General features: G+C 42.6%; 1 protein-coding gene across 1 annotated transcript in view; it reads left to right on the plus strand.

Annotated features, from left to right (window-relative positions):
• The window catches only part of LOC112119328 (FRAS1-related extracellular matrix protein 2), a 209253-nt gene that overhangs the window by 153785 nt on the left and 33441 nt on the right, over positions 1 to 22027 (plus strand). The window contains exons 8-15 of the mRNA XM_024217948.2: positions 1954 to 2163; positions 2821 to 3018; positions 5618 to 5782; positions 5880 to 6062; positions 12105 to 12235; positions 14783 to 14941; positions 17821 to 18124; positions 21030 to 21161. Of these exons, the coding sequence (XP_024073716.1) occupies positions 1954 to 2163; positions 2821 to 3018; positions 5618 to 5782; positions 5880 to 6062; positions 12105 to 12235; positions 14783 to 14941; positions 17821 to 18124; positions 21030 to 21161 (1482 nt within the window). The remainder of the gene's footprint in view (positions 1 to 1953; positions 2164 to 2820; positions 3019 to 5617; positions 5783 to 5879; positions 6063 to 12104; positions 12236 to 14782; positions 14942 to 17820; positions 18125 to 21029; positions 21162 to 22027) is intronic.

The raw sequence follows: 22027 nt of genomic DNA on the forward strand, positions 1-22027 counted from the left end.
AAGCAAGGGCAAATTATGAGCTCCAGCCTTCCAATGGTTCCCACAAACTATTATCTCTCATGGTCAGTTGCTCATTGCCTCCCAATACATGCTAGGCACAGAGTTCTTGCCAGCCCACCAGCCTGCAGTTCTTGCTGCCCTCAGCTCATTATATTTAGTCTGTGTCTACCCTTAGAGCTAGAGGAATGATTCCCAGCTCACACAGACACACTCCTGTGCTAATTTGAGGAGAGTTAGTGGACAAAAAATAGTCGTGCAGGTGCAGCAGCACAGGCAGCTGTGAGTGGCACCACAGGCTAGTTGCCCCAAGTACGTACCCATGGGGTCCAGGTAGGTAGGTAGGTACTCAGCACAACTAGCCCATGCCGCTGCTCACCCACTGCCCATGCTACCCCAGCTCACGAATGTTTTTAGTGTGCCAGCTCCAGGAGAGTTAGTGTGAGTATGTCTATGTGAGCTGGGAGTCATACCCCCAGCTCTACGTGCAGACATACCCTCAGAGCTTTCATCCACATGCCGAAAGGATCAAGCTCTAAATTGGTATCTGGAGCTGGAGACATACTGTACTCAGTGTGTTTCTAAAACATGGCATTTTATGCTAAAGCGTTCTTTTGATGTGGAGAAGTCATGAAGAATCCAAATATTTTTCCTAGACGGTTACATTGAGCATGAGTTAGTGTTTAGTTACTGATATAATTTTAAAATACTCTGAGTTGTCATAAGCCTTCTTGTTATGATGCCCATGACAGGAAGACAAAGGTTTAGCATTAGTATGCCTTTCCACATTTTTGTGCTTTCTCTTGGAAAATTAGATTATTAAGATGTCTAAAAAGAATGTCCATTTACTTCATTTCTTAACTATTATTTCACGTGATCTGTTGGGTTTACCTCAGCCTAAATATTGAATGCATTTTTGTTCCAGAAAAGCATAACAGCATTATAGGACCATGGTTTTGGTCTTCACTCACTGGATAACTGTTAAATAGCTGTGAGGGAGTTGGGTTGTTTTTGTTTCCTTCAGCAATATGTGTAAGGGCTTTTCATCTCTTTATTTAAGAGTTTATTGGAGAAGTAAAACAGATTGGACTGTGATATCACAGCAAATGCACAAAAGTCCACTCTTTCACCTCAGACTTAGGTACCTTTAATACCCTGGAACCCAGACACCATGTCCTGGTATAACTCAACATTCTGTCTCATTCACTTCTCTCTTGTTTTGTTTTGTTTTGTTTTTTATTCCTAGAGTGAACTGGGTTTTCTTATCTTTGACACTGAAGTGTGCCAGGCCCCACCTGACATGGTCTGGATGTAATTTGACTCGTCTTGTCTTTCTCTTGGACTTTCATTAGCCACTGGCCAGCGGGGGTCCAAAATCTGTTTGCCTTCCCTCTTCTCTACATTTAAGTTTCATTCTTGTTATAGATCTCATCTGGATATCAGTAGTGTAATTCCTCTTAATCAGCCTCTTGGTTGCTCTGTTTTCCCTTTTTACATTAGTCACATAATTTGCTGCACTGTCCCCTAGAATTATAGGCATAATATTAAATCCTTATTCCAAGGAATCTCCTTCATTTCTGGGATTTCTCCCAGAACACTCTGGTTGGTCCCAAACTATAGTTTGTATCTCACTTACAAAGGTTTTACATCAATATAGCTCCATTCACTTAAATGGTGTTATTCCTGATTTTCAACAGGGTAAGTGAGGTTAGCATCAGGCCTGCTCCAAATCCCTTCTAGGTAAGAAGCTTTTTGCTTTGAATGACCACAAAATATCTAGAGAGTTTTAAATGATAAAGTAAAAAGTACTTCTTGACAATAAAAGAAAGAGATAATTACATTTTTATGAGTTACTGTCATCAACTTCCTGACTTTAGATCCCTTATTTTCTTTAACTAAATGCTGTGAAAAACAGTTCCATCAATGTATTCCATTTTATGTTGTTTCTTTGTGTAGCTGGGGTAGATTATGTAGGCATCAGTCGTAATTTGGATTTTGCCCCTGGAGTCAACATGCAGACTTTCCGTGTGATCATTCTGGATGACCTTGGACAGCCAGTATTAGAAGGAATTGAGAAGTTTGAGCTTGTGCTGCGAATGCCCATGAATGCTATCCTTGGAGAACCAAGCAAAGCCACCATCTTCATCAATGACTCAGTCTCTGATTGTAAGTATTAATTATTTTCACAGGAAGAAAAATGATGCTTGCAATGCAATAGATAGTATTCTTCTTCTGAGTCCATATGGAACCAACGTTCAGGCATGGTGTTTGGAAACACTACATTGCTGAAGTTGTGATCTTTTGGATGAGGTGTAAAATCGGGCTCCTGACCCCTTGTGGTTATTATAAAATGTCTGGGCACTTACCGGTCTACATGTACTCTCAGCTGGCTATAATTTTTCACTTATTTTCCTAAAACCATGGGGAATGTAGAAAATGTACATAAGGCCTGAAGATAAATACATTTATACTAGTTTTACATTTGCTAGTTGTAATTTTATAGACATAAATGGTAATATTCCTGATTTATACCAGTTTGAGATCAAAATCAGGGCCATAGCTTGTAGTTCTGTAAAGCAATTGTGGTGAAATCCTGGACCCACTGAAGTCAGTGGACATTTTTCCATTGACATCAGTCGGGCCAGGATTTCACTCTTTGAATTGTGGGAAATGTGCTAAATAAATCAGTTGCTACCTGGTGAGGAGTCTGCCACATCATAATCATATATAACATGGCACATAACACCCTCATGTTAAAAGCAGTGGCTCTAGGAAATGATCATTTTGGATATTTTATTCCTTCTTTTGTATGTGTCTGTCTAGTGCCTAAGATGCAGTTTAAAGAACCTATGTACATTGGCAATGAAAATGATGGACAGATTTCTGCCGTGATATATAGGAGCGGGGATATCCGCTACACATCTACAGTTCGCTGTTATAGTCGGCAGGGTTCAGCCCAGGTAATGATGGACTTTGAAGAACGTCCTAACATTGACGATTCCATCATCACTTTCCTTCCTGGTAAGCTACAGTTCTTTGTTAGAATCCTTTATTCTGTCAGAGTTGGTTTTGCTTTAAATCATGTGAGTTTTTTTCTCATAGCAAGGGCCATACAGACTGTTTGGGGGAACAAAACTCTCTCTCCACAGAATAGGTAGAGCATGGGCAGCAGCAGCACAGCATTCCTCACACCATCCTGCCTTAATCCTGAACTAGAGGGGGATCATCTATAGAGAAACAAGGGATATCCTTTTGCAAAGACCCAGCCACTCATCCTAACAGATGTATCCCATTGCTGTGCTGTAGGCAGAACTGAATAGCAGGTGATATCACAGAGGAAACCCCCAGAAGCTCTGGCCCCATTAGGCAGACCATCAGCAAATCCAGCTATCTACCGCTGGAAAGGGTAAACACCTTTTAACTTTGCATAGGGACACAGCTAAGCTAATTATTGCTCTCTGATATTTCTCCTCCTTCTTCCTGCTTATTTCTTCTTTCTCAGTCTGCCTGGGTGGCTCAAAATGTTGAACCCAAAGAAAAAACATGAGGAAATGGGGTATTACTTCTCCTTTGAGGGAAAAATTGCTTGAGTCCCTCTTGGGGGTTATCAATCCAAACCTCCTTTTACTTGACTGGAGAACAGTTTCTTGTCTCCTCATTTTTGTATGCTCACATTTTTAACTTCTGTTTTTTCCAAGCCCTAAGCAACTTTTTTCCGCTGTATGTAAATCTTATGATGCAGAGGACCTTCCCTCTTATGAAGGTCCTCTCATGGATAAGTAACTGTTAAAAGACAGGAAACAAAGGGTTGAAATAAATGGTCAGTTTTCAGAATGGAGAGAGGTAAATAGTGGTGTGCCCCAGGGGTCTGTACTGGGACCAGTCCTATTCAACATATTCATAAATCATCTGGAAAAAGGGGTAAACAATGAGGTGGCAAAATTTGCAGATGATACAAAACTACTCAAGATAGTTAAGTCCAAAGCAGACTGTGAAGAGTTACCAAGGGATCTCACAAAACTGGGTGACTGGGCAACAAAATGGCAGATGAAATTCAATATTGATAAATGCAAAATAGTGCACATTGGAAAACATAATCCCAACTATACATATAAAATTATGGGGTCTAAATTAGCTGTTACCATTCAAGAAAGAGATCTTGGAGGCATTGTCGATAGTTCTCTGAAGACATCCACTCAATGTGCAGCAGCAGTCAAAAAAGCGAACAGAATGCTGGGACTCATTAAGAAAGGGATAGGTAGTAAGACAGAAAATATCATATTGCCTCTATATAAATCCACGGTACATCCACATCTTGAATACTGCGTGCAAATGTGATCGCCCCATCTCAAAAATGATTTGCAAACTTGACACCATTAAATTAGGCTTGAATAAAGACTGGGAGTGGATGGGTCATTACACAAAGTAAAACCTATTTCCCATGCTAATTTTTCCCCCTACTGTTACTCACACCTTCCTGTCAACTGTTGGAAATGGGCCATCCTGATTATCACTACAAAGGTTTTTTTTTTCTCCTGCTGATAATAGCCCACCTTAACTGATTACTCTCTTTATAGTTAGTATGGCAACACCCATTTTTTCATGTCCTCTGTGTATATATATCTTCCTACTGTATTCTCCACTGCATGTATCCGATGAAGTGGGTTTGTTAGTCTCTAAGGTGCCACAAGTACTCCTCATTCTTTTTGCTGATACAGACTAACACGGCTACCACTCTGAAACCTAGATATTTGCCTAGTTTTACAACAGGCTACAGAATAAGCACTAGTGAAGTCAGGACAAACTAAAATTTCATACAGACAATGACTTGTTTATACTACTCTATATACTGTACACTGAAATGTAAGTACAATATTTATATTCCAATTGATTTATTTTATAATTGTATGGTAAAAGTGAGAAAGTCAGAAATTTTTCAGTAATAGTGTGCAGTGACATTTCTGTATATTTATGTCTGTTTTTGTAAGCAAGTAGTTTTTAAGTGAGGTGAAACTTGGGTTATGCAAGACAAATCAGACTCCTGAAAGGGTACAATAGTCTGGAAAGGTTGAGAGCCACTGTTCTAAATAGGCTTAAATCAGTTAGAACCAAAAGTTCAGAGTAATCACTAATTTTAGGCACATTGTTTTCTGGTTGTTCAACTTGAGACATGTAACTACTGATCTTCCAAGGTGATAGGCATCCACTTCTCTCATTGGAATCAGTGGGAGCTGAGAGTGATATGAAAATCAGTTGAGCTGCCATATATTAAAGTACCCAAAATTAGAGACTGTTCTTTAAAATCTGGTCTTGAACCTTCCTGTTTCTCATTTTCCACCTCTGAAAATGAGGATAATACTCTTCTACCTCTCAGATGTGTTGTGCGATATTAGCTGTACAACTATGTAAATACCTAGTCTTACTATTATAGTAAATAAAAATGTTGTTGCTGATGCTATTGCTACTACTTTCATTAGTCATTTACTTCTATAGGGCCAGTACAGGTGCTTTGACCAGTTGAATTGACCTGTGGGTCCTACAGCTTGAGAGAAATGTCTGTAGTACATCTAGAAACAATTTTAAGTTCTGCATGATGTTACTTTCTGCATGATGATTCCAGGTGAGACTGAGAAACCTTGCACCCTCATGCTTGTGGACGACTCTCTCCACGAAGAAGAGGAAGAGCTGCGTCTGGTTCTTGGCACTCCAAGAAGTGATTCCTCCTACGGTGCTTCTATTGGTGAACAAAATGAAACCCTGATAAGGATCAGAGATCATGCAGACAGTGAGGAGTTATTTTTGACCATACAAATATCATTTTGACTTTGGTATTTAAAAGCTTTTTTGTGCACACTATTAAACACTGTTTTCTGTTATTACAGAGGCCATTATTAAGTTTGGTGAGACCAAATTTAGTGTCAGTGAACCAAAAGATGTAGGACAGCTGGTTGTTGTAAAAATTCCAGTGCTTCGTCTGGGAGACACTTCAAAGGTTTCCATTGTGAGGGTTCACACAAAGGATGGCTCTGCCACCTCTGGAGAAGACTATCACCCCGTGTCAGAAGGTATGACGAGACTCTCCGGCAGTCATTCAGATCAATATCACATCCCATTGGTTATTTCAGCCACAATTGTACAGTATTTAAAGGGAAAAAAGGCACTGTGAACTTTTAAGCTTTTAATACCTTTTAGCTGCTTTCATTAGTGCCTTTTGCCTTTGGGATTAATAAGGCCACAGGAATGGAATGTCATATTTTTTATATTTAGCTTCCAATAATTTGGAGTTGCAGTGTCTTCTCAGTAATTCAAAGAGTAGTCCAGCATATGAATGTTTTTAAAAGAAAGCATTACTGATTCTGAAGTAAGTATTCAGCAATGCGAAATGCTTTCCCCTAAGCCCTACTCACAGAGTAAAAACGCAAAGGAAGTAAAACTTTTATATTGAAATTTTGTATGAGAATTATACCAACAAAGTTAACCCAGAAGCAATAACTGATAAATAAACTAGAAAATACACTGAGTTAGTAACCTAATGCTGCATCTCATAGATGTGATTTGCATATTTCAGCAGGAAAGACAAAGGGCAAAATGAGGTAAAAGGACCTGAAATCAGGATTATATAGATAATTTGTATACAATACCAATGCCTTGGGAAATAACTGGAAATATGCGTTGGAGTAAAGAAGAAAATTACTAGAAACAGGCAGCATCTGGAAAGCACATAATCTATCTGTAGCCTATCTGATCCAGTTTATGTGGCCATAAATGTCAAATAAGATTCAGAGAGTCACATAACCTGGTTCTGCACTTAACTGACTGACCCTGAAGACTGTCAGATCTGATGTGTAAGGATGGTGGAGGGAACTCACTCCATGCTTGGAAGGAAGTGGGGAGCAGAGAACAACCCCAAACCGCCCTGAGACTGGTTCTCTTCTACATCCTTATAGGTCATGGTGAGATTAGTGCAGCCTTAGGGTTACAGTAACTTCCATGCACCTCTAGTAGACAGAAGAGCTGGGGATCGGGTATAGGCCAGCAATCTTCTGGGAAATGAGCATGTTGCTGGGGTACTCTTAGCTACCCTCCCTTCTGATATACATGATCTTGTTCTCATTCTCTGCTGTCTGGCTGACAGCTCCATTTCAGAGCTGTAAAATGAGAACAGTAATCTACAGCCTATGTGGCCTGGACAGACTCTCTGGACATCAGTCAGCCGGGGAAGTATTTGGACACCTCACTGAGACAATTATTAGGTGGTCCCTCCATAAAGTAATTCCCCCATGCTCCATTTAGAGTGCAGAGTCCCAGTCTCTGTACAAGGGGAGCAAAAGTGTGGCAGCCAGACGAGCCCTGGGTGGCCTCCTCAGAGAATATGCATCTCCTCAGGATTTCTGTTCACTTCCATGGCTATAGCGCCCAGAGGGCTGCAGACATCCTGGAAACTTATCTGAAATAAACCTCCAGACTAATAGAAGGGAAATATGAACCCTTTGTGTTAACTGTTAACGTCAAAATACTTCAATTTTTAATCAACTTTGTTTATTAATGTGCATACAGATAAACAGATTAATCTCCTTTAGCATTCTGCTTTGAAGGCCTAGGATGGTTTCCTGCAGCCATTTTTCACCTCAGACAAAACTCTACTTTGGGATCATGTAGCCATTCTGAAGGTGCCATAGCCATAATAAAACAAATTAATCCCTGATGTAACTCTGTTATAGGGAAGTCGGTGAGTTTACACCAGGGATGAATTAGGCTCATGATGGCAAGTTTCAAGCGGGTGTTAGATTTCATTGTGAAGGTGCTGAGGGCTGTGGGCATTCCAGTTGCTTCTGGAAAACCATTCCATAGTCATTTTGTGGGGGCACAGCTGCTTTCCTCGCTCATCACTAATGAATAATGGCTCCCACCTGTGGACTTCAGCAGCGATCCAGTGTTGTTGTTGGGGGCTCTGGGACTAGGCTTTGTCTTTTAGCTCAGTCCACTGGATTTTCTGCCTCTGGCAGTGGAAGAAGATGGCATTTTGTTTTATAACTTTAATTCTTATTTGTTTTCGTGCGGTAGTGACTTCATTTCAGCTTCAAGCCCCTCTCCCCCTCTCCTGAGGTGGAGAATCAATGGACTACTGAGGTTCTAATCCTCTGTCTTCTCCAGTACAACACCTCTCAAGTGGGCTGTCTGCTTCCCTCTGCAGCAGCAGAGAAGCCCTGCAAGCATTGAGCCAAGTCCAAGGGGCAGCTTTCTGGGAGCTTCAGGGAGCGAACTGTGCCCTGCTGCCTCCCCAAGCCATCAAACCTTACTATGATGGGATATGGTCTTGAGAGAGTGAGCTATGCCCTGATGCCACAAGCCATCAACCCTCACACTGCCAGGGCACAGGCTGGAGAGAGTGCGCTATGCCTGGCTACCACAAGCTATTGGCCTTCACACCTGCAGGAGGTTGGCTTTGAGTCAGGCAGGCATGTAAGGCCTCAACCCCCTCCTGAAGCCATGATTCCAAAATGAGAAGCTCAGCCAGGAGCGTGAGGATTCCCACAGCGAGGGGAACCCACTCACAACCGTCTCAGGGGAAAGTCTTGCAAACTTCAGAGAGTTTGGGTTTGAAAAAGGCAAAATCAAGTGCCCCCTTTGTAAAGCAGCAACTTGTATTGTTCACTTCCACAACTCTATCTGTGACGTATCTGAACAAAAACAGACACATGGCCACATGGGTTCGGACCAGTGGGTCCATCGAGTCCATTGTCATGTCTATGACAGTACCAGTTACTTCAAAAGAAGGTGGAAGAAACTATGTAGAGAGCAGTCATGGTGCTCACAGGGGAATTCTCCTCCTACCTCCCATTAGAGGCTGGCTTATTACTGAAGCAGGAGTGTCTATATCCCTCCAAAACTAGGAAGTAACCTGAGGTCACAACTTCTCCTCAGCAGTGGAAATGGTGTCCTGGGAAGGGGAAGAGAGAGCTGAAATCCTTCTCCTACTCCTCCAGTGACCCAGAAGGCACTTCAGACTTAATAGACAACCAAGGAACTCTATTGCACCTGCAGAAAACACCAGACCACTTAAAGCAGGGACTCCTTCATCCAGACCTGATGACCTACAGTAACAGCCAGTTAACGGAAGAGAAGTGTGGTTTGACAGAGTTTTTCAGTTGGCCTCATCAGTACTTTTTGGTATGCAGGCAGAACTCAACCCGGAAATTTCAGTTGCTGATCTGGTCAAACTTACATTTCTGGTGCAAGGGGAAACTGAAAACTCTTTGTGCAAACAAACTGCCTCTTGTCTGTATAGTGCCCAACGCAATGGGGCCTTGGCCTCCCAATGCTACCAGAATATAAATAATAGTAGCAACCACCACAGTTCTGGTGATCTCAGCTACTCTAGAGTAGCTACTCTAGGATGGCTGATTGGAATCCTACAACCAAACACCACAGAAAAGGGCATAACAACCCTAGTGGTAGTCTTTAGGCAGAGATATCTCTTTCCTCATCTCATGATCATCAGGTGTCAAGATTACTTAGAGTGACAGATTAAACCTGTGGATGGCCTTTCTAGTCACCATTGCCTCAGAAAGACAGGGTTTGGAATTAGTTCCTCTATCCATACAAGAACCGCACTGCTGTTTACTCCTGAGGGAATTCTATGCCAAAAAAACCTTAAAATTCTGCTCCAAAAAACAAAAAATTCTTTGTACAGTATTTTAAAATTCTGCAAAATTCTGCAATTTTTATTTGTCAATAAATAAATGTGGAGGCTCTAGCATGGCAGTGGGGCGCACCAGCCACTAGCTGCATGGAGGTGGGAGATCACCATGCAGCTCTCCGTCCCCTCAGGACAGAGACACGGCAGTGAGGCTGCACCCAACCCTGATGCAGTGCAAGGGCTGGGTCTTACCCAGAAACACTGGGGCCCTGTCGCTCTGCATTAGGCACACCAGGTGTGGGCAGGCAGGCTCAGCCCAGCAGGATCCAAGTGTAAAGGGGCTTAGTGTGAAGGGATTCAGGTGTGGGGTGAGAGGTTTCTGTGTGGGGCAGTCTGGGTGCAGGCGGCTCAGTGGGGGATCTGGATGCATTTCTCTTCCCCATCCCCTCCCCAATCCCATCCCCTTCCTTCACCGCTGCCTCTTTTTCTCAGCCCCACCCTATCTCCCTTGCCCTGCCCCACCACGGGCACTCACTGTTATACAGAAAACAGGATGGCTCTCAGCACACAGAAGGGAAGCACAACAGGCACTAGAACCCAGGAGGCTGAATCCAGCTGCAAAGTCAGCGGAGCCGAGCGGCACCCTCTTTCAGTTGGGCAGCTCTGTGTTTGCAGAAATGTGGAGGGGCAGTGGCAGGTGACCCTGTGTGCCCCCCACGACTCACTTCTGTTTGGGGGGGCAATGCCCCCCCAAACTACATCCATGCACATCCCCAGGCCCCCACTTCGTGTAGCTTCCCTTTGCTCCCCCGTTACTTTCTGCAGGGAAGCAAAGAAATCTGTGGGGGGACATGCAGTGGTGCAGAATTCTCCCAGGAGTAGCTGTTGCAACGAGGAATAGCTTATTCTTATAGCTCCAGAAAACTTTCTGGTTTAGGTAAGTTCTTCTTTCCACAATTCCTGAAAATTAGTTCTCCCATAATTTGTTTCAGCCCTTAGTACTCCTGTGGAAGGTGGTGGCATAAATGGATTTCTAAACGGATATTTCAAGCATATGGAGTACACATGCCACTCACTTGTACCCTGTTCATCTCATTCTGTCCAAAATGCCAAGGTCTTAGGGCCTCAAAGTTGCTGCAGGCAAGATGTTAAACTACTGCACAAGTTGCCATACTAAGCAACTGAGAAATTACTTGTTGAGACAGAGTCAAGGCTCTCTCTGCAAGCTCCCTAGGATCATCGTGGGGGAAAAGATATGAGCCTCATCTGAGGAAGATTTACAAAGTAGGTTTCCATTCCTCTGCAGAGATGTCTATTGGCAGGAAGATGTTGCTGGGTTGGTTCCAAATAATTCTGTAATATACAAAGTTCTTGCTCGATATTATGGGGTGAGACTTCTATTTGCATCTATTATCCTACTCTAATAACAGTTTAAAAACTCTATTTATCCTTTGCTTTTTTCTTTCTGTGATTCACTGCTTGCCACTTCCCATGAAAAGAGGAGTGAGGAGAGAAGCTGTGCAGCACGATGAGAAATTTCTTAGCTGAAAATTCCCTTTCTGCTAGCAGTTTCTCTCCTCATTCCACCTACCCTGGTAGTCTGGGAAATGACCAAATGCTAATAATCGGGTGTTGGAATAGTTCTGTCACTTTGGAAGAACTCTTCTGGTGACCTGAGCTGAAGGGCAGGATTTGATCCTGGAGCCTCCAGCAAGAACATTGGACCCCCTCAGATTTCCACAGGTGGGAGGCAGTTACCCATTACCCAGTGATGAATGAGGAAAGAAGCGTCTAACAGAAAGAAGACTGTCAAATAAGAAATGTCCCATTCCAGTTGCTGAGTGGGATGTGTTTCTGTCACATAAGAGTTTCACTCATCCGTCCTCTGATCCACAGGAACTTGTAGTATCAGCTGACACTGACCCTGTAAGCCTTACCCTGTGCCTGCTTCTGCCTCTGTGCTGTAAACCAACAGAGTGGTTTGACTTCTGAGGGAAACATGCTACCACAGAAGACACAGGGACGGAACATTATGCCTCTGCCACAAATCCCCAGCCCTTTGCAAGTGTTCTGTGATCCAGAGGATTTCCTCATGGATTTCACATCTGTGGATTTAGAGAGTCCAGCCCATTAAGCGGTAGGGGCAAACCTTGCATCCTTGACTGGATTATCCCAGGGGAACTCCACAAGCCAAAACTCAGTATTTTCTTGGTCCTTACACGGTATGTTTACTCCCACAGGAAATGAGATGGCCCAGTTAGTACACATTTAATTAATTAATTAATTGTGTATTTATTGTGTTTGGATAATGTAAACTAGTTTGTTCAAGTCACGTGAACATATGTAATTTGCAAGACAAGTATTAACTTTTGTAGCTCTCTGTGTCATGCCAGAATAGAATAGATCAGCAACCTGATGAATGTGAACAGCAGATTTGTTTTTTTAAATGTCTTATTGTGTTTTTTAGAAATTGAGTTTAAGGAGGGTGAAACACAGCACATTGTGGAGATTGAGGTTCTTTTTGATGGCGTTAGGGAGATGAGAGAGGCCTTCACTGTTCACCTGAAGCCTGATGAGAACATGGTGGCAGAGATACAGGTAACACAAACTATTCAACAGCACAGTCTGGCAGACAGACAGACCTCTTATAGCTATTATTCTAGTATCCTTGTTCTTCAGCTGGGTTATAATGAAGAGCCTAAAATTTCCATCCAAAATAACTCACCTCCATGGCTGAAGAGCCCAAAGGGCCACAGAGAACATATATGTTCCTAAGAGCATATATGAAATAAATATCTGTAATATCTCCCTGCAAATTAATTCTCTTTATCAGGATAGTTCTCAGTAACTGCTGTCATCGTCTTGGAAACACTGACTGACAGGATCTTTCTGACACCTGTGCTGGAAGCTGTGGAAGTACCCTGGGCAGACTGCCTACACATGTATTAAATGTAACTTCTGCTATAATAGTTCTGTTATTGCTATACTTGTTGCTTGAACTGAAATAGTAGCACAGTCTTACCTATTAATACAGTCTGTCTGCATTTAACACTCATACTTTCCTTCTCTGATTCTCTATATTCATGATTTAGAAGTGCAACATCCTTAATACTATTTAATCTCTTAATCAGTTGTCACATTGTGGGGTTCAGCCCAGACCAGTGAGAGGTTGTGTCACTGCCTGTCCTCAAGCCCTGATTGTCTTAAAATGCTCTGCTGCTGTAGCTCCCTGTCTGGATGCTATCAGTCAGCATACAAGCATGCACTGAGTATCTGTGTGTAGAACCACCCTGTTTCAGCAACTCAGGTGCCAACAGCATGTTTGTTACAATAAAGTCACACTCCGGTCTCTATCAGTCTTGATTGCTACTAGCCAAGTGACCCCAACAAACCCCCAGCCCTGAATTTTCCCAAAACTGTCTGCCCTGAAATGTCCAGCTCTCTCCTGGAATGTTCAGAGGAGTAATAAGGTCTGTTGCTCCTTTAAAGAGACAGCTTGTTGCTTTAACTGGAGTTAATAATCCTTTCAAGTCAAACACAGCACTGGGTATAAAAAGTGTATCAAGAATGAAAGTAAAACGAGTTTATTTAATCAAAAAGAGAGAGGTTTTAAGTGAGCTCAAGTATAAGGGATAAAGTTGGAAATGGTTTCTAGTGACCAAGACTTTCTTGAACTAGTTTTGTTTAGATTCTTACCACACCTCCTTCCAGCAAGATGACTGACTGCCTCCTTGGTCATCTCCTACAAAGTCAAGACAGCTTGGTTCCTTTGTCTTCTCAGGCAAAAGATTTTTGCTGAAGTAGGTTTCTCACCTATATTCAGTTCCCAAAGACTTCAACCCCCTGGGTTGTAAAGACTCATCTTTCTCATCTTACAAGAGGTCTGGCCCCTTGTGTCTGTCCAGTGATGGATGCCAAGATAGCTTCTTCTGTCTCCTTATATCTTCCCAAACTCACTGTTTTGTCCCCAGACTCAGGATGACCTCATGAACCATTCTTCACTTTTTTGTGGACCTCCCGTAAATGTGGGCTTCCATTGTTTTTGGTCACTTCTTGCTTAATTTCGTTGGAGACAAGTAGATAGTTGCCTTCCCTTCTGTCTGGGAGAAAACCTGTTTCTCCTTTTGTTAGGTCATAGACTTTAAGTGTAATATCAATGAGTATTCATAATTGCTCATACAGTGTTAATACATACATTTCAGGTGATATTAATCGCCAATGTGTTGTTAACATTCATAAAAGATCTTACTTGATACACTTTTATAATACAGTAATATTGTATACAATCAGTTGAATCAATTACTTATCATTTGAGGTTTAGCCCTTCGCAAGAGGCTAGCTCCCCCACTTGCTAGATTGATGGCTTTGTTTACCATTTATGTAAATGTGCCTTCATTGTCTTTGCCTGATGACCAGCAAATCCACATTCCTTTGTGTAGGGCAGACTGTGTTTGTGCATTGCTTGCCAAACACATTTTAAGAACATAATTCTAGCATTTATCCATATCCCTTTGTGCACACCCTGCACGTACACAGCACGGGAATATTAATAAGTCAGTTATTAGTTTTGAAATGATATGTTACATCCCACTATTTGGATATATATCATGACGACAGTGTGTTAGCTGTATGGAGTATGCCTGGCCTGACGAGCTGCTGCCAGAGTAGAGAATCCCTAATGGGCCTCTGTGTCACACCTGCATAAGGTTGTAAATAAGAACTATCACCTGGCTCCCTATCATCAGGCAGCAAAGATACAGCTGTTATTAGCAGTTACGGACACCACAGATCCACCAGACATGTGAAGCTGCAGCATTCAATAGAGATAAGTTATGCCATTATGCCTATGTGGTTCAAGGACACAGTGAGGAAGGAAGTGGAAGACCTCATGCCTTCATCCTTCTGAGAAATACAAATATTTTGTTGCCATTCTGTTTCTCACCCTGCGCTATATTTTCCAGTGCTTCCAGTCCAGCTTTAAATAACTCAACCCATGGCGCTTCTGTCATTTCTCTTGGGACACTATTCTGCAGGCTAACAAATGCTGCTGCTGCTAGAAAATATTTCCTGATCAACCTTCAGACTGAGTTGCCTTGGTTTTGTAAATTTGCACTAAAAATTGTGTTTCTGTATATTAATTGCCAGACAGCCAAGGCCATTGTGTACATTGAAGAAATGAACAGCATGGCGGATGTCACCTTTCCTTCAGTCCCTCAGGTTGCTTCTCTTTTGATATATGATGATACTTCTAGAGCCAAAGACAGAACCGGTCCAGTTGCTGGCTACCCTGTTGTCTGTATCACTGTGAGTATCAAGATGAGAAGTGGGAACAAAGCTAATAGGTGGGTGATTTCAAAGAGACAATGGAAATGTATACTGCCTGAGGGAAGTGGTGAAGGGTTATTATAAAATAGAACACCTTTTCCAAATACTTTTGCCACTAATGGTAGATAATAAATGTCTCCAGAAAACATTTTTATTACGGTATGTATGTTGCATCATGAAAAGTTGTTCACTGCCAATACTGTTTGTGGTACTATATTTTCTTCATACAAGATGGTTGGGTAAATAATATGAAAACTTATAATCTTTGAAAAAGGAAACAAATGTGAAATACAGGAATTTAGATATTAAAAATAGAAACTACATTTAAATACTATTTTGGATCTGACTTTAAAGGAGTTTCCTCCACCATTAGCTGAATGCAAGCAAGAGTTTGCTACCATACTTATAGCAAAAAAATAAGTTTTTTAAAAAGCTATACTTCCAAGTCAGGAAATTGCCAAAATTAATGTTTCACATAGAAACTTGAGTCTTGTGTGCATACATTAAAATTCAAGGCTGGATTCTCAGCTCATGATCCAGCCCTTTTCTACCATAAAATCTGCCTTAACAGGGCAGCTGGGGCTTCTCCTTTAATAGAACATGGCATAGAGCCAGTGTAGCCAAATCTACATCACCCCTCAGACACCTCTCCAATAGAGGGAGTGTTAGGGGGACAGGAAGGAATGTGGACAGAGAAAGTACTGCACTTCAGCAATCCCCGCTGTTGTAAGTTACAAGCAAGTATAAGCTGTAGTATAGAAGCTGCTCTAACTTGGGTGGAGGCCAAATCAACTTTTAGGGGGACGAACAGGGACAGAAAGCTGTCTTTCACCCACCTACCCCTGTTTCCTGTGCCAACCATAGCTTGGCCAGACTCAAGGGCCTTGTCCAATGACTTTAATTATGTGATTACACACTATTTTTTCCTCAGGGCCCTTGTCTCATTCTGTCTCTGATCCTACACCATCAAAGTCAATTTATTGCACTGTCCAGTCTGTGCAGTGAATTAGGTCAGGGTCCTCCGTAATCCTTGGTGCACTGAGTCTGAATTTTTGTAAACCGAATGTGGACATTAAAACTTATATACATTGAGTCAGGATTCTATCCATCTGCACTTCCCTTTAGAGTCTTACAGTTTTTCAACGTGCACCTTCACAGGTTATGCATTGCACAAGACAAGGTTTTCCTAAATCACAGTAAAAACTTGCATGCAACTTTGTTACACATCTGTGCACAATGCCATTGGAACATTGGGAGACTTGAATCAAAGGGCCAAATCAGATTTCACATATGGAGTGCAACTCCACTGAATGCACTGACTGCATAACCCAGGTCTGAATTTGACCTATATGCAGTATTTCAGATCAAAACTGGAATCTTATAAGCACAATTATAACTATAAGCATAAAGCAGAATAAGTTGCTAAAAGGGTATTCTTAAAAAAAAAAAATTCAAATTTGCCCTGCACTGAAATTTTTCTTTGTCGTGTTTCCTGACTGTTGAGTGATTAAAGCACAGGTTAGCTCTCCATCCATAACTTGCACTTTTGGTATAAGGTTTATTTGGTGCTTTTGTTCCACAGTGTATTCCTGAGGGCATTCTGTGCCAAAAAATTAAAAATTCTGTGCCAAAAAATTAAAAATTCTGCACACAATATTTTAAAATTCGGCAAAAATCTGCTAATTTTATTTGTCAAATAAATGTGGAGGCTCCAGCATGGCACTGGGGAGCACAGGCCACTGGCTGCACAAAGGTGGGAGATCACTGTGCAGCTCCCCCTCTCCCCTGGGACATGGACTCAACAGTGAGGCTGCTCCCAACCCTGACACAGTGCAAGGACCTGGCCTGCCCCAGACACACTCCAGGACCCTGCCCCTCCATGCCAGGTGCACCGGGGTGAGCAGGCAGTCTCAGCCCAACAGTATCCAAGTGTGGAGGGGCTTAGTGTGGGGGGATCCAGGTGTGGGTTGAGAAGGTTCTGTGTGGGGCAATCTGAGTGCGGGTGGCTCAGTGGGGGATCTGGGTGTGGGGGGATCTGGATGCACAGGGGCTTGTTGGGGGGTTCTGGGTGCAACAGTAATGGGACTCTGCAGGGGGTTCCAAATGCTGGGGAGTGGGGCTCAGTGGGGTGCGGATCCAGGTGCAGCTGGTTGAGGCTCGGTGGGGTGGGGATCCAGGTGTGGGTGGCTTGTTGGGGTAGTCCAGGTGCAGGGGGAGTGGGGCTCATCAGGGGGGTTCTGTGTGCGGGGGCGGTGAGGCTTAGCAGGAGAGTCTAGGTATGAGGGGGCCTGGATGCATGGGGTTGGGTGGATGGGGGAGCAGCTCCCTGTACAGGGATCCCTCCCCCTGCAGCTGAGGAGCAATGGGTGCAGGAAGCAGGGGGAGAGTTTGCAGAGCTTTCTGCAGCCTGGGGAGAAATCTGGGGCGGGTCTGACACAGCCCTGGATGCCGTGCAGGGGAAGAGGAAGTCCCGTCCTGCCCAGCCCAGCCGGGACTAGCAGCTGAGCCCAGCGCAGGGTAGGAGCCACCAGCCATGTCTTCCACAGTCCTGCCCTCTGCCTCACAGTGATTTACCTCTCTGCCGGCTACCCAAAATATACTGCTGGGGAGGGTCACATGACCGCTGTTGTGGCTTTCCTTTGCTTCCCAATCAGAAAGTCATTTTTCTGCGGGGAAGCAAAGAAATGTGCAAGGGACATGAATACTGTGCGTGCACAGTGGCGCAGAATTCCCCCAGGAGTAACAGTGGCTAAAGCCAAGCCTTATCTGAATTTCCCGATCATTTTCTCACTACTTGGATTGCTTTCTTTATCGTCAAATAAATAAGATCATTATAACTTGTCTGACTCTTTCCACAGGCTTGCAATCCTAAATATACAGACTATGACAAGACAGGTTCAATATGCGCCAGCGAGAATATCAATAACACGCTGACTCGATACCGATGGCTGGTTAGTGCCCCTACTGGCCCTGACGGTGTGACCAGTCCCATGAGAGAGGTTGACTTTGATACATTCTTCACTTCCTCCAAGATAATCACACTGGACTCCATTTACTTTCAAGCTGGCTCTCGGGTCCAGTGTGCAGCTCGTGCTGTAAATTCGGATGGGAATGAAGGCCTAGAGCTCTTGAGTCCTATTGTAACAATAAGCACCGAGGAGGGTAATGTATCCGTTAACTTGCATACCACACAAAAAATAACTTTCTCTCTTACTTTATCAGCTTTCACTTACATGTCATCTTTAATGTCATAATCTTGCCTGTTCTCTAGTCATTCATGGAGCCTTCAAAAATTAATAAAACCTGAACTTCTAAGGTAAAAAACAAGCACAAAATAAACTTTTATTGGCAGGGCTGCAGGGGTAGATGGGGAGAGATGCAGAAAAACCTTTTAGAACTTCTCTACACATCATAAAGAAGTTATAAAAAGTACAAACACATTTCTCCCCTTTGAACACCTTTAAATAATCTTCCACGTGACAAATCAGGCTTTCCTATTTTAAAAGTCAAATAAAAATTTAGGGTCATCCCAGAAATCAAAGGGTTTTTTTTTATGTTACATGTGATAGTTGTCAAACAATCAAAACAGAATTCCAAAGCGTTGCACTGTATAAATCCTATGTGAGATTATGACAATTCTTTGTCACCCCTGCTCTCTTTGCTGCTACAGTAACTTTTTTATTTTGTGTAATATACCATTTATAATAGACAAGATATTAAATCGTTCATTCTGTGAAAAGTCCTAGCCTCTTTAATCTCATATGGTACCCTTTCCAAACCCCTAATCATTTTAGTTGCCCTTCTCTGAACCTTTTCTAGTGCCAGTATATGTTTTTTGAGATGAGGAGACCACATCTGTACGCAGTATTCAAGATGTGGGCATACCATCGATCTATCTAAGGGCAATAAGATATTCTCCCTCTTATTCTCTATCCCCTTTTTAATGATTCCTAACATCCTGTTTGCTTTTTTGACCGCCTCTGCACACTGCGTGGACATCTTCAGAGAACTATCCACGATGACTCCAAGATCTTTTTCCTGATTTGTTGTAGCTAAGTTAGCCCCCATCATACTATATGTATAGTTGGGGTTATTTTTTCCAATGTACATTACTTTACATTTATCCACATTAAATTTCATTTGCCATTTTGTTGCCCAATCACTTAGTTTTGTGAGATCTTTTTGAAGTTCTTCACAGTCTGCTTTGGTCTTAACTATCTTGAGCAGTTTAGTATCATCTGCAAACTTTGCCACCTCACTTTTTACCCCTTTCTCCAGATCATTTATGAATAAGTTGAACAGGATTGGTCCTAGGACTGACCCTTGGGGAACACCACTAGGTACCCTTCTCCATTCTGAGAATTTACCATTAATTCCTACCCTTTGTTCCCTGTCTTTTAACCCGTTCTCAATCCATGAAAGGACCTTCCCTTTTATCCCATGACAACTTAATTTACTTAAGAGCCTTTGGTGAGGGACCTTGTCAAAGGCTTTCTGGAAATCTAAGTACACTATGTCCACTGGATCCCCCTTGTCCACATGTTTGTTGACCCCTTCAAAGAACTCTAATAGATAGTAAGACACGATTTCCCTTTACAGAAACCATGTTGACTTTTGCCCAACAATTTATGTTCTTCTATGTGTCTGACAATTTTATTCTTTACTATTGTTTCAACTAATTTGCCCGGTACCGACGTTAGACTTACCGGTCTGTAATTGCCAGGATCACCTCTAGAGCCCTTTTTAAATATTGGTGTTACATTAGCTATCTTCCAGTCGTTGAGTACAGAAGCCGATTTAAAGGACAGGTTACAAACGCTAGTTAATAGTTCCGCAATTTCACATTTGAGTTCTTTGAGAACTCTTGGGTGAATGCCATTTGGTCCCGGTGACTTGTTAATGTTAAGTTTATCAATTAATTCCAAAACCTCCTCTAGTGACACTTCAGTCTGTGACAGTTCCTCAGATTTGTCACCTACAAAAGCCGGCTCAGGTTTGGGAATCTCCCTAACGGCCTCAGCCGTGAAGACTGAAGCAAAGAATTCGTTTAGTTTCTCCGCAATGACTTTATTGTCTTTAAGCGCTCCTTTTCTATCTCTATCATTGAGGGGCCCCACTGGTTGTTTAGCAGGCTTCCTGCTTCTGATGTACTTAAAAAACATTTTGTTATTACCTTTTGAGTTTTTGGCTATCCGTTCTTCAAACTCCTCTTTGGCTTTTCTTATTACATTTTTACACTTAATTTGGCAGTGTTTATGCTCCTTTCTATTTACCTCGCTAGGATTTGACTTCCACTTTTTACATGGTTCTTTTACATGGTTGTTAAAGCCATGGTGGCTCTTTTTTAGTTCTTTTACTGTGTTTCTTAATTTGGGGTATATATTTAAGTTGGGCCTCTATTATGGTGTCTTTAAAAAGTGCCCATGCAGCTTGCAGGGATTTCACTTTAGTCACTGTACCTTTTAATTTCTGTTTAATTAACCCCCTCATTTTTGCATAGTTCCCCTTTTTTAAATTAAATGCCACAGTGTTGGGCTGTTGAGATGATCTTCCCACCACAGGGATGTTAAATGTTATTATATTATGGTCACTATTTCCAAGCAGTCCTGTTATAGTTACCTCTTGGACCAGCTCCTGTGCTCCACTCAGGACTAAATCTAGAGTTGCCTCTCCCCTTGTTGGTTTCCGTACCAGTTGCTCCAAGAAGCAGTCATTTAAAGTATCGAGAAATTTTGTCTCTGCATTTTGTCCTGAGGTGACATGTTCCCAGTCAATATGGGGATAATTGAAATCCCCCATTATTATTGAGTTCTTAATTTTGATAGCATCTCTAATTTCCCTTAGCATTTCATCATCACTATCACTGTCCTGGTCAGGTTGTCGATAATAGATCCCTAATGTTATATTCTTATTAGAGCACGAAATTACCATCTATAGAGATTCTATGAAACATGTGGATTCACTTAAGATTTTTACTTTATTTGAAAAAGAAACGTAAGATTAGTGCAAAGCAGAGTCAAATGTTGTTCTGGACACAAAGTGAAGTTGCTTTTCCCTTTTCCATTAGGTCTTTGCCAGCCCCGGGTGCCAGGTGTGGTTGGGGCAGAGCCATTCTCGGCCAAGCTGCGCTACACTGGCCCAGAAGATCCAGACTATGCTAATCTCATCAAACTGACCATCACAATGCCTCATATTGATGGTATGTAAAAATTTCATCTATAGGTCAGAGTGCACATCATCTTCATTTTATTTTAGCAAATGTCTTAAGTAGCCAGAAGCACAATGTAATCTCGTAGTGTTTACAACAGTGGAGAAATGTCATGAATGTGTAATTTGAACCTGCAATAGTACAATACGTCATAGTGAAATATGTGTAAGGAGATGAGTCATCCCTCAACTAGAGCCTGATTAAACCACATGGACTGAAGAGTCACTCCTGTGCTAGCTCTAGCCAATCCACAGTCCAGAAACTGACCTGTGACTCTCGGGGCAGGTATATAAGCCTTACAGGAGGAACAGCAGCTCAGTCTGCTCAGTGGCACTCTGGAGCTTGGAACCTTTCCCTGCCTGATGATGGCAACAGACTCCACAAGCCTTAACCTGCTCTTGCTCCAGCCCTGTTCCTAGTGCTGCTCCAGCCTTGCTCTCACTCCGACCTTGTTCCAACCCCACACTGGACTCCTTATTCTGGCTCTTGACTCCCTGGCTCTGACCAGTAGGCATAACTGCCACAGCTCCAATCACTAGGCCCGACTATGCTCATCATAGTTTCTGACAGTTAGAGCAGACTGACCTCCATTGGGCTCAGTGACCAAGATGGATCTCCTATGTTGGCAGGTGCTCTCTACAATTGAAATGAAATCTCTAGACTCCTCTGCCACTGAGATGACAGAACTAGTTCGAGATCTCGAGAACTAAGTGGCCCAGCTACAATTGGAAAGTGCCTTCCTGCGCTCACACCTCCCAGCAGTCCCAGGCCCCCCCTAACATCATCAGCCACGACAGCCCGAGATCTAAGTCCAAAGATCCTGCTTCCAGAGAGATTTGATGGGAACCATCAAAAGT

Source organism: Terrapene carolina, unplaced genomic scaffold (genome assembly GCF_002925995.2).
Source record: "Terrapene carolina triunguis isolate 2854851 unplaced genomic scaffold, T_m_triunguis-2.0 Scaffold139, whole genome shotgun sequence".
NCBI lineage: Eukaryota > Metazoa > Chordata > Testudines > Emydidae > Terrapene > Terrapene triunguis.